The sequence below is a fragment of the Mesocricetus auratus genome, unplaced genomic scaffold, assembly GCF_017639785.1.
Source record: "Mesocricetus auratus isolate SY011 unplaced genomic scaffold, BCM_Maur_2.0 Super-Scaffold_100007, whole genome shotgun sequence".
NCBI lineage: Eukaryota > Metazoa > Chordata > Mammalia > Rodentia > Cricetidae > Mesocricetus > Mesocricetus auratus.
Genome location: NW_024429191.1, coordinates 30,986,586 through 30,999,301, shown reverse-complemented (window position 1 = coordinate 30,999,301; position 12,716 = coordinate 30,986,586). Strand labels below are relative to the sequence as shown.

Genomic DNA, 12,716 nt, shown 5'->3' with positions numbered 1-12,716 from the left:
CAATAGCTCATCTCTTCTCTTCCCCACAAAAATACTTACTGCCGTATTAAAGAACAACCTTATATTCTTGCATTTCTTATTTTTATTGTGGTAAAATATACATAAAAACCAAGCTATTTGAAGGGTACAATTCAGAGGCATTAGTACATTCTCACTCCCAGTCACAACTCTTTCATATTCCCAAATTGAGTCAAGTTGCATGTTCTTAACCATAAAACTACTGAAGAGTCCATCTTCCTGCTCAGAAAAGCCCCTTCCTTCCTGCCCCTGCCCCATGGTAAATGTCCTCTGTCCATTTTCTGGCATCCGACCTTCAAGGGGACACTGGAGGTCAGGAGGGCACAGACTGAGAGGAGAGAGGGGCTGAACAAGGCTTGCACATAGAGGGGAGCACATAGAGGGGAGCATGGTGGTTGGTGCAAGCCTGTCATCTCAGCACCTGGGTGGCTGAGGCAGAATTGCGAGTTAGAGACCAGCTGAGGCTATATATTGAGACCCTTTCTCAACAAGCAAGCAAAGGTACCCCACCCTACCCCTTGACTTTAGTGCAGGGTTTTCTCAGCTGGCTTTCCCAGTGAGCAGCTTCACCACTGAACAGGAGTGTTCAGGATTATTTCAGATGTTTGCTAACCTTGACTCTGTCCACCAAATGCCAGGAGTGTTCCCCAGTCCTGTGATAACTCAAAGCCTCTTCTAAGGACAGAAACTAAGTAAGTCAGCTTCTCAAGCCTCAGGTCCATCTGTCCAGGGGGACAACTATCCTGGTGGTTACTTTAGCTGTCAAGGGACAGGGAACACTCAAGGACTCAGTACAGACTCCTCTCTTCCACCTCTGTATGACTTACAGAGAACTGCCCCCTTTTCCAGAGAGACCCAAGGCCTCTCAGTCCTTGAGGCTCATTGGTGAGGCAGGGCATTCTCCATTGTCTCATCTGGGACCTTGAACAAGCCATTCTCTCAGTCTCTCTCCAGGCTGGCATAGGACTTAGTGGCTTTGCATGTCCACTTGCAAGGGTTACAAGGTATGAGGCCACAGGGGGCAGCAACAGGTCAAGAATGGTCCATTGCAGCCAGGCTGAGAAGTGACAGGGAGAACACTGGCTTTTGACCTCTCCCAAGCTCTACTTGCTGCCCACCCATTGTCAAGGGACTGCATGGCAGATTCCATGCACTGCCACACAATTCTGAAGACAAATTAGATGACTTCCAAGGGCATGGGTCCAATCATGAGCCTGTCACTCCAGCCTGGCTGTGCATTCCTGAGCCTCAGGTTTCCTATATGTGACATGGATATAGTGACACCAACCACTGTAGCCCCTCTCCTTGCAGGACTAACAAGGGGAAAGAGGAGTGCATTGCTAACTATAGTGAATGGTGGGCTGGGCTGGCTGGGCTGCATCTCCAAAGCACACATTAATAGCAGTGAGCCCCTACATTTGTCTTCTTTTTCTTATTTCTGTTCTCGGAGGGAGGAGACCAGAGGCACTAACGCAGCCTCCTGCTTTTTTCTAAATGCAGACAAAGAATGTGGTTCTGTCATCTGTGGAAATGGGCACGTTTGCTGGGCATCTCTAAGGACATGCACAGGGAAGACATGGGCCCCTAGGCAAAGCTGTGGTTACTACTCGGTATTGGAGTGAATACAGTGAAGACAGCCGGCCACAGGCACTTTGGAGTGTCTGACCTGTCCTAGGCTCTCTGTGTTACACAAAGATGAATCATACATCTGAGTTTTGAACATTACTGTCTTATGCTATAGATAAGGCATTATTTAAGATGCTATAACAACCGGGTGGTGGTGGTGCACACCTTTAATCCCAGCACTCAGGAGGCAGAGGCAGGTGGATTTCTGTGAGTTCTAGACCAGCCTGGTCTACAAGAGCTAATTCCAGGACAGCCTCCAAAGCTGTCTCGAAAAACCAACAAAACAAAACAAAAAAGATGCTATAACAAAGGTTAAGAATATAGCTTAGTTGGTCAAGTGCTTGCCTAGCATGCATAAAGCCTTAGGTTCGATTCCTAGTACTGTAAAAAAGGGGGGGGGGCATGCATGGTGGTATACACCTGTAATTCCAGCACTTGGAAGTAGAGACTGGAGGGTCAGAAATTTAAGGTTATCCTCAGCTACATAGTGATTTCAAGAGCTGGTTTTATTTTATTATTTTATTTTTGAAGGACTATAAGATCTCCTCTCCCACATTTTTTTCATTTAAATATGACATTGACACTGCTCATGGAGAGGTGGGTCTGTCTTCTTCCCCTTCAATTGGGATGAAGCTCTGACTTTTGCAGGAAGTGACATCATGTGACTTTGAAGGCTTCGTCATACGAGGTGACACAGCTTTCTAAGAATCCTGCTGTCATTCAAACAGGTGATAGGTAGGTAGGTGCCATGGCCATTGGGATCCTAGCTGACAGGCACCATCACCGGATGAGGCAGAGTCCAAGAGAAACCACCCAGCTGGTCCTCTGAATCCTTGGAACTGAGAGAATGGATATTTCAAGGCAACAAGTTTGGAGTGTCCTTGCTTAGTAAGCATAGCAGAAAGGCAGACAGGGACTTAGTGGCATGATGTGACTGGTCCCAGGATCCTGCTGACATGTGTGGGTCCAGGTCTTGAGCCTGTATCCTCCTATCTCCTAATCCTGAACTATATCATCTGGTTTCTGGGATGACTCTGCCCCTAGAGAAAGCCCCATTTCCCGTTCAGCAGGAACCATTAGGATGAACTCAGCTAGAAGTGACCACGGACAGGCATACCCAGACACACATGTGTGGTTTATTACACACAGCACAGTCTGCAAGGACAGGCATACCCAGACACACACGTGTGGTTTATTACACACAGCACCTTTACACAGACAGGGATGTGAGGCCATGGACAGAGGGGTAGCTAGGAACCTTTGTTAGAAGTGTTGAAGCCCCTTCTCAGAGGGCAGGGGTTTCTGCCACAGGTGTTTTGCTCAGGCTTGCAGGGACCAGCCTTTGGGTTCATGGTGTCTCTACCACCTACTAGGTGGCCAGTTTCTGCTGGGCTGACCAGAGTTCTAGGTGGGAGACAGGGCCAGTGAGACTCAAGTCCTGACCAAGAGGCCTGTCTCTTCAGGGCTGATAAAGTCCTCCTTCTGTTCCTGAGGAGACCGGAAGTAGCAACTAGTGCATCTGGGTCTCTTTACCCTACAGCCAGGGGTTACTGAGCTGCCTGCAGCTGGCTCCACACTGAGGTATTCACAGAGCCCTGCCATTCCCGAGGCCTGAGGATACACGCTCCTATGACAGGGTGGCTTCTGGAAGACTACTGAGCTTGGGTAGAGCAAAGCCCTCTTGGAGTTCCTTCCATCGCCTTCTCCCCAGTGCTGGGCTCAAGCAATCTCCACCTGCCCCCATTGAACACAGGGTCCCAGTGCAGCTGCCTGTGGCGGGGTCCAGAGGCAAGAAGGTACAGCAGTCGTCCAAGGGGGTCTTGTTGGACAGTGAGAAGTTGGGGCAGTGTGGTGTCAGGGAACAGTCGTGTGTCTCTGCTAATCAGGTGATTGCAGGCCCAACCTGGAGTCTGTGCAGCCTCACCTGAGCCAGGCGTTTCCACCTTCGTCGTCTTCTCTAGGAAAGCCCTGCAGCGGGTCCTCAAGCATATTTCCCACAGCGGCCTGCCCACTTTCCTGCTGGCTTCCTGTGCAGGTTGTCCTGGGGCTGGCTGGCACACTCTCCAATGTTACAAGGCCACCGTTGGTGCATCCCGTAAAGGAGATCAATATATTACTGTTTTGTTTTTACACAAGTTAAAAACATCCAAATGGATCTGTACAGGTTGGGAGCCATGTCTGAGGATCACTGGAAAAGGAGGGGGAGATAGAAGGTGACGGACAGGCCTGGAGAGGTCCTTGTGGCCCCCACCAGCAACCTCCGCCCTGATGATTTCTTTTGGAACAGGTGTAGCCCGCCTTTCTTTCCAAGCCCCTTTCAGTGGGGCAGTTGGGATAAGTCCCAGGAGGCTCCCCAATGGCTTTCAATTGGCAGGGCCAGATGTCAACCAAGACCCAGATGACCAGTAAGGCAGATGACACACATCAGCCAGGATCAAGCTCCAAGCCTTGGCCATGTGACAACAAAGTCAAAGACATCATTGGGAAGCCTGACTATTCAGGCACTGTGAGACAGTCGTACTGAGACTCAAACCTCTGCGTGATGGTGCCTGGTCCCCATGGGTTCTCTCTCTCCCTCTAACTCTCCCATGCCAACTCCTTCAGGCCCACCCTTGAGACCCTTTCCTGAAAAGTACCTTATGCCAGCAGCCAGGCACGGGCAGGCCATCAGGGCCCTGGAAAAAAAGGAGGTTTAAGTGACAGAGGCAGGAGGCTGATGACCTGTCAATACCTCTGCCACCCTTCTTGGAGCTCTAGGGAGCCAGGGAGCTGCTACTTGAAATCACGGACTCCACAGAGGCAGGGTTGGGTGTCTCCTTTGTCTATCTGAGGACATAATGTCCCCTCATTGCACTTGTCCTGTCCTCTCATGATGCTTTGTGGGGACACTGGAGCAGCGGGCAGAAACAGAACACTCTGATGTAATGGGTCCTGTGCTAGACATTTGACAGCCAGAGGAGGGGTGATCCTATGAAAAGGGTGGCTTTCTGTCTGCTACAAGTGACATCCTGGGGGCCCTGCAAGCTCTCAGGCTTTAGGCAGGAATGTCTCCGAGAGAGTAGAGCAGGAGGAGCATCTCTCAGCCCTTCCTGGCCACTTTGATCGGATCTGGGAGGTGGACAGTGTCATCAGGATGAACTCTGGGGGCCGGAGATGGGGTTATCAGGAAACTTCAACAATGTCCACCCACTCATCAGACATGAGCATGGGTGGGTTTCCTCAGGTAGCCTGGAGGACTGGAGAGCCAGAGGTGAACAAAATGTCAAGTCCCTGGGGTGACCCCGAGACAGAAACACTCCACTCTGTTCCAAAGCACAGATACAGGGAAACACATGGGATACACACCCTGACCCCCTTCCAAGTACATGCTGGGGTACAGTTTGGGGACCAGGAGGCAAAGAGAGGAGAAGAGGGATAGAATGCACCAGAAGGCAGAAATGAGGAAGAGAAGGGATGGAGTCAGCAGCCCAAAGCATCCCAGAAGGCCCAGCATTGCACACACAGCACACAGCAGCCAGACTGCATACCAGCGGGCATGGCCCGATGCCCATCACGAGGCCCCGGGAGCCTGGTGCCCCTCGTTTGCCTCCACATCGAGGATGTTCCTGTGTTAAGATAAAGGCTTATTCACATGGAGGAAGTCTGGGTCCAGGATCTGGGGAAGCAGGGCGGGCTCTCAGTCTCTCATCTGTCTCTTTGTGTTTGTGTGTATGTCTGTGTGTGTATGCATGCATTTGTGTATACATGAGTGTGGAGGCCAGGTCCTCAGGCACCTTCTTTTGTTTGTGACAAGGTGTCCATTGGCCTGGAACTCTACCAAGTAGGCTAGGCAAGCTGGCCCGTGGGTTCCAGAGATTTGCCTGTCTCCACCTTGCCAGCACACATCACCACGCCTGTCTTTCCACATGGGTTCTGGGAATCTGAACTGAGGTTTTCACACTTTCAAGGCAAGCATGTCACTACTTGAGCCATGACCTCAGGTTCTGGCTGTCTGTTTTTGAGACAGAGTCTCACTATGTAGCAGAGGCCTCAAACTTTTTATCCTCCTGCCTCAAGCTCCTGAGTGCTGGGATTCCAGGCTTTTTATTTTCTCTCACTAATATCTCAGACCCGCCAGGAGGAGAGCAAGGTACAGAGAGGTTTGGAGGAACTCACTGGAGGCCAGTGGACCGAGTAGAGGTCCCTGATCCTGGGCCCGTTTGCCTGCTCCCCAAAGCTCTGGGGGGGGGTACCTGGGAGTGAACATCTGGACAGCTCAGTGTGGAGACCCAAGTGTTTCATTTTCCTGTCCTTGTTGAGGACCACTTATAGACCGTGATATGTAAACCCTCCAGCTTTCTAGAAAACAGGAAATGAACTGTGGGAGTTTCACTACCAGGCCTAGTGGGTTATCAAGAGCTATTGCCAGCAGGAAGTGAGACAGATAAGTGGAGAGGAGGAAAGGAAGGGCCGTGTGTTTACAGAGGGCCTGGGAAGAGGCTAGATTAGCTGCCGGAGGAAAAAAAGATCCCAGAAGGAGAGGTGCCAAAGGAGAATGAGAGGCCTAGGGAAGGCAGGGTGGTGCGATTCTCCCAGTGCCCGAGGAAATCCCATCTCAGACCAGCCCGGTCCCAAGTCCACAGAAAGTCAGACCCCAGGGTAGCCATGGTCAGGGTGGTGTGATTCTCCCAGTGCCCGAGGAAGTCCCGTCTCAGACCAGCCCGGTCCCAAGTCCACAGAAAGTCAGACCCCAGAGCAGCCATGGTCAGGGTGGGAGAGGGGGGCTGGTCACTCACTGACTTTGTGACACACACACACCAAAGCTGTGTGTCTGCTGGGCTTCCCTTCCCAGCCCCTAGCCCCCTCCCAGGGCACCCCTAATTACTGAAGACTCCGGAAAAAGCTAGCTCTGTTCCTATCCTGGTTGTCTCTACCCTCCCCAAGGTTAACCTGCAATGGGTCCCCACTCAAGGTTGAATAAATAGAAGTAACCAGGGGTTAAAACTTCCTGGCCAGGCCTCCATCTCCACAGATGGCTGCATCTTTCAGCCACGTTAGTGGGAGTATCAGATCCACAAGGGGCTGTGATTCTGGAAATGGTACCTATGGCTAGAGTCAGACTCCATCCTACCGAGACACCTACCACAGGGCATGGCTGGTCAAGGCCTGGTGGGCCGGGCTCTCCTTTCTGGCCCTTCACTCCTTTCCGTCCAGGAACTCCTCGTTCCCCCTGCATCAGAAGGAGGTGGTAGGATAGCTGTGGTTGCCAGGCTTGGGACACTCCACCACCTCCCAGTGAGGTGCCCCAGGCTCCAGCAGCCACCTGGCTCTGCAGAAGTTAGCACAGCCTCTGCCTCCCCACCTGCCTGCCCCATCCCCCTTCTCCTTCACCCCTCACCTTCTCTCCACGTTCACTCCGGTCGCCCTTTTCTCCCCTGGGTCCAGGGAAACCCTGACAGATGGATGAAAAGTTAACCCTGAAGTGAGGGCCGAGCCCACTTCTCTGTGACATGACACCTCTGGTCCTCTCTCATCCGTCATCATTCTTTGTCCACACATAACTGTGACACAAACGGCCAGGCTCTGGCTGGTTAGCCTATGTGCATGCTGCGTCCCAGGTCCGCACAGGGAAGAGTACATTTAGGGCCCCAGCTCTGTTCCTGGCTGGAAATCCTCGAGGAGGTATATCTAGAGCTTCTAGAGAGGGGCTTTTTCCTCCTGTCACAGCCAGACATAGCTGGTACTGGCCCAGGCTTGGCTGGGACAGAGGAAACCCCCAAAAGTCATGTGACCATCTTCAATAGTCTGAGAGAAGCTCACCTATGCTCTCTGCCCTTGGCTCAGTTTCTTCTACATTCTCCTCTTAGTCTAATGTCCACCTACCCAACCTCATGACTAAACCTCCAGTAGATCCCAGGCTTCAGGTGGATGCTGGGACAGAAAGGGGTTTGGTGTGTTTCCTCCCTTATATCTTCTGGGGCAGGCTATGGAGTGCAGATGAGCATCTTGCTCAGGCACAAACCTATGAGACAGATGTGGCAGGGCAGCAGGGGATAGGCTGTTCGGATAAGGGGAGGGTACCACAGCAAGCTGCTGAGGAAGTCACCATCCAGCTGAGTGGAAGAAGGCTGGGGCTTGCTAGACTACAGAGAAGGCTCTTAGATGCCACACTGAGCTCCTGGCCTCCTAGGAGGCAGCTCAGGCCACCCCACAGCTGCACAGAATCTCTTTAGCTTCCTGTTCCAGAGCCTGAATGGGGGTTCAGCATGGTTACTTTGGAGCTGCCACTTTCCAGCTCTGTCTCATCAATGGAAAATGGCCCTCCCAGACAGGAGCCTGGCTGGTCTCTCTCTTCCTGGCACATGTTTGCTTACCATGGCAACAACACTGTCTCCTTACAGTCCAGGGCATCCCCAGAGGACTGGCATCTCTGTATCCATTTCCCTCCCCTGCCACACGACCTGTCTAGACTCCTTCCCTTCTCACTGACCACTCCAGCTCCAGGTGACAGGGGAATCAAGCCTGGCCAGAGAGTACACTGCACTCCTATAATCCAGTGATGGCTCAGGGTTGATTTGCTGTACACCAGCAGGGGGAGGCAAATCTTCCTACTGATTGGAGATACTTGTTGGGAGGCTGAACCAAATCTCTGGTGATCCCCACACTGGGAAAGCAAAGACCAGAGGGGGAGAGGGTTGGGTGATATTGACATGGCTGTGTCCTGGATACATGTGTTAAATCCCTAAAATTTTCAGTTGTGAGTCATTTTAAGCAAGTTTGAAATATTTTTTTTTTGTTTATGTTGTGTTACCAAAGGAGGCCTGAGGCAACCAACATCAAGCTGGTGCTTCTTCTTGTCTCCTCACAATACTGCCCTAGCCAAGGTGTCAAGGTGTCATTATTGGTCATCAGCACATTGCAACAGCCTCCTTACCTCTCTCCTCTCCTCCCTTTTACAGTGTTCCATCCATCCATCCATCCATCCATCCATCCATCCATCCATCCATCCATCCATCTATCCATCCATCCATCCATCCATCCATCCATCCATCCATCCATCTATCCATCTATCTATCCATCCATCCATCTATCCATCCATCCATCCATCCATCCATCCATCCATCCATCTATCCATCTATCCATCCATCCATCCATCCATCCATCCATCCATCCATCCATCCATCTATCCATCCATCCATCTATCCATCTATCTATCCATCCATCCATCTATCCATCTATCTATCCATCCATCCATCTATCCATCCATCTATCCATCCATCCATCCATCCATCCATCCATCCATCTATCCATCCATCCATCCATCCATCCAATCATCTCTCAGCTATCATTCCTGTCCATTAATCCATCTTTACTCTTCCATTACTTAATCCATTCCCCACCATCTCTCCATCATTCTCTTCCTTCAGCCATCCTCCATTGTCTGTCTGTGCCTATCCATCCCTACCATCCGTCAAACCATTAGCTCATCCACCCATTCTCTTCTGAGCCATCAAGTTGTGTCAGTTTTCCACTGTGCCTTTGCTGTCAACCTAGCATCCAACCCCAGAGTACTCCAGGGCATGTTACTGGACTTTACACCGAGGACACAGGGAAGCCAGGCAGCAGCACCCCTCGGGGATGGGCCACACTTGAACTAACCATGTTGCTATATGCATGGGCAACAAGAGAGCAGAAGACATACACAGGAGGGTCCCATCACTCACAGCGAATCATAAGAAACTTACATCCAGTCCTGGCTCTCCAGGTCTGCCCTGAGGAGAGATACAGAGGGCGTGTGAGGGGGTGGAGATGGGATGTTAGGTACTCAGGTGCTGGGGAGTTCAGTCCAGTGGCTGGTCACAGAGCACCATAGTAATTCGTCCCGTGGGGTCCAGGGACTCAGCAGGGTACAGGGGATGAACCCCAAAAGTTGAGTGACATTAGGGATATGTGATCACAATGGGCAGGGGCCTCAAGGTAAGTTACCTTCTCTCCTTTGGTTCCTGGTAACCCAATAAGGCCTGGTGGGCCGACTGGTCCCTGGGTGGAAAAGGAGAGGGTTAGCAGGCACGGTGGCATAGGATGCAACACCTCTAGGACAAACAATGCTCATGACACTCACAGGCAGGCCATGAGGACCTCTCTCACCCGATGCACCCTTCTCTCCCTTGGCTCCATCCAGGCCCTGGAAGTGAAGAGGAAGACCAGTCAGGGGAGGGGGCGGGGCACACAGGACAGAAAGCTCAGGTCTGTGTGGAGACTGAGCTGTGCCTGACAGAGGGAAGAGAGAGAGTCTCCAGGCTCTGTCAGGCCTGGCCCCAGCTTGCTCCGTGATAGAGCGAGTTGCATGTGTATACATTTTCCTTTCTTCCGCACATGGGACACCCTGATGCTACAGAAACAGTTGGGCTGTCTGCCACCAGCTTCTTGAAGCCCAGCTTTGGACCAAGACCGTCAATAGATGTCTCTTCAAACAATAGTGTGCTGAAGCTTGGGACAAAATAGGATCAGAAACAGTTCTTGGCCACTACACCAGGTCAGGGTTCTATGACCCAGGGTCCTCCACTGGGCCTCTGCGCTGGGGAGGGAGAGATTAGATCCTGTGTGACAAGAGGCGAGGCCAGCTAGTCTTTCACTCTGTGTCTGCCTCCCTTGGGGCCGGCACATGGCACTGCACTTGAGGTTTTGAAAGAATATGACATGATGAAATGCGTACCAAACCCAAGGCTTCAGGTCCGGGTGGTGGGCAGTCAAGACGCAGATGTGCATGGGTAAGAGCTGGGGAGGGGACAAGGGATGGGGAGCAGGGGAAGGTGGCATGGGGAGTGGGAGGAAGTGGGCAGGGAGGCCGCTGGGGTGGGGGAGGGGCTGGAAGGGGGAGGCAGAAGGAAAGGACAGAGCCAAAACATGGGGCAGGGCTGCTCTGGGGACATTGTTTAGGGCACTGGGAACACAGTGGCTGAGACAGGGACCTCACGCTGTTCATTAACACAACTTTCTGAACGAATAGGGTGTGTCTGCACTCACCTTGGGACCCTGGATCCCCTGAAGGCCCTGCAGGAAGAAAGCAGATCAATAGGGCTGTGTGGCTGAGGGAAAACTTCAAGGCCAAGCCCCTCTTGAATCAGGCTAGTCACTGGCTCCTGTGGCCCTGCCTGGAGCTCTGACCTCTTGACCTGATGTGCACACCCCAGCCCCACACCCTGACCCAGGTTCACTAACCACTTGCTATCCCAGCTGCTTTAGGTTAAAATGTCCTTACCATGGGGCCAGGGGGGCCAGGAGGACCGGGGGGCCCTGGCTCCACAATGATCTGGGCCTAGGAAGGGTTAGAAATGGGTTTAGTTACCCTGTGCCTGTTACCCCTCATCTGCCCACCCTCTGGAATCCCCCTTGTTCTTACAAGCACTCCTGGTGCCACACCCTGAACCCCTGGGCAAGGCCCCTTCCTGCCCCCAGAGAGGTATAACTCGGTGAAGGACCCTAGTCTTCTGGGTCTCAGCTGGAAATGAGGTGGAGGACACACTCTGAGCTCCACCACTCCCGCTTTCCGGCTGTCCTTCTCTGGAACCAAGGCTCAGGACTCCCCCAGTCTCAGCTTCCCCTTACCAGGCTCTCCTGGAGGCGATCAGATGCTGACTCTCCTTTTTCTCCCTTGGGACCATCAGCACCCTAGGGCAGAGTGTCCTGTGAACTTTTGTTTACCCTAAGGTCACCTCCCTCCCACCGTGCTCAGCGCCACCTCCCTGACCAGGACAGTCATGGGCTGGCCTCTTCTGTTTAAAGCAGTTTCCCCCAAGTCACATGCCCTGGGTAAGGAGCACAGTAGTGTGTCAATGGCACAGACAAACTGTCTCATGGTACAGAGGCCGAGGGTTCAAATCCCAGTGGCACCTCTGGCTGAGTCATGTTCAGGGGTGCACAAGGGCTGTGAGGTAAATATCTTTTCTAATGTAGCCCCAGGAGCCATAGAAACGCCAATGACAGTCAGGGATGTTTACTGCCAGCTGCTGTTCTTGGTCCTGTCCAGTTCATACTGTCACCAGGCCTGGAAGCTTGTTATTACATGTGGGCAGTGAGACCCTGGGAGATTCGGTTGCTATGCTGGGCTCCAGGACTGAGAGGGGGGTTAGGCTACTGAGCCACCCAGCTAAGTGGTTTCTGCCAGGCTGTGTCTCACTACCTCCCCTGAAGGGCTCCTGTAGGGATGTGAATGCCATTCTGTAGCTGAGGTTGTGTAGGCTGCAGGGCATTCATGTGAGGACACCCCCGCCCCCATCATCAGCAAGTCCTCAGGGTCTTGCGTCCGCCAGGTCTAGTCACCTACCGGAAGGCCTGATAAGCCCATCTCGCCCGTCTCTCCCTTGGGTCCAGCTGGCCCAGGCTCTCCTGGGTCTCCTTTTGGTCCTTTGGGGCCCTGAAAGCCACCGGGAAAAGAAATCAGTGGAGATTGGTGGGCATTCTCCTCTCCCCTGACCCTTGTGGGCCTTTCGGCTTATTAAGTTTGACCATATGCCCTACCTTGCTTGTTAATTCATTCATTTGTCCACTCATCTATTCATTTCTATCCCTCCTCATCTTCAACCTCTCTCTGTCTCTCTGTCTCTCTGTCTCTCTCTCTTTTTTTGCTAAGTAGTCAAGGATTACCTTGAGTTCCTAATCCATCTACTTCAGTTTCTAAGTGTTGGGATTACAGGTGTGTGTGTCAGCACATCTAACCCTACACTCCACTCTTTGCTTGTGAGTTTCCATCTCTAGCCTAGGATGCTGGGAATATTGACTGAATGAAGTAGGGGTGCTATGGGGACACCCCAACCCTGCTTTCCTGTATCCTTGGAGGGGAAGTTTATGAGATAGAGGGGTTGGGGAGCATGTGGGATTGGTGTGTTCCCTCTGGGACACTCATGAGGCCAACTCTTTTTCTTTTTTTTTTTTTTTCTGAGACAGGGTTTCTCTGTATTGTTTTGGAGGCTGTTCTGGAACTTGCTTGGTAGACCAGGATGGTCTCGAACTCATAGAGATCCACCTGCTTCTGCCTCCTGAGTGCCGGGGTTAAAGGCATGTGCCACCAATGCCTGGCTTGTTTTATTTTC

General features: G+C 52.2%; 1 protein-coding gene across 2 annotated transcripts in view; it reads right to left on the bottom strand.

Moving 5' to 3' along the window:
• Positions 1 to 67: 67 nt before the first annotated feature.
• Positions 68 to 12,716, bottom strand: part of Col23a1 (collagen type XXIII alpha 1 chain) — a 276,998-nt gene continuing 264,349 nt past the window's right edge. Inside the window, exons 18-29 of one of the 2 annotated variants that reach the window (XM_040748557.1) lie at positions 11,951 to 12,040; positions 11,233 to 11,295; positions 10,886 to 10,942; positions 10,651 to 10,677; positions 9,746 to 9,808; positions 9,610 to 9,663; positions 9,369 to 9,395; positions 7,022 to 7,075; positions 6,767 to 6,853; positions 5,172 to 5,249; positions 4,281 to 4,319; positions 68 to 3,832 (exon numbers count right to left, since the gene is read on the bottom strand). In XM_040748557.1, the coding sequence (XP_040604491.1) occupies positions 3,830 to 3,832; positions 4,281 to 4,319; positions 5,172 to 5,249; positions 6,767 to 6,853; positions 7,022 to 7,075; positions 9,369 to 9,395; positions 9,610 to 9,663; positions 9,746 to 9,808; positions 10,651 to 10,677; positions 10,886 to 10,942; positions 11,233 to 11,295; positions 11,951 to 12,040 (642 nt within the window). In that variant the 3' untranslated portion in view covers positions 68 to 3,829. The remainder of the gene's footprint in view (positions 3,833 to 4,280; positions 4,320 to 5,171; positions 5,250 to 6,766; positions 6,854 to 7,021; positions 7,076 to 9,368; positions 9,396 to 9,609; positions 9,664 to 9,745; positions 9,809 to 10,650; positions 10,678 to 10,885; positions 10,943 to 11,232; positions 11,296 to 11,950; positions 12,041 to 12,716) is intronic. The other variant, XM_040748558.1, reaches the window with a different exon arrangement.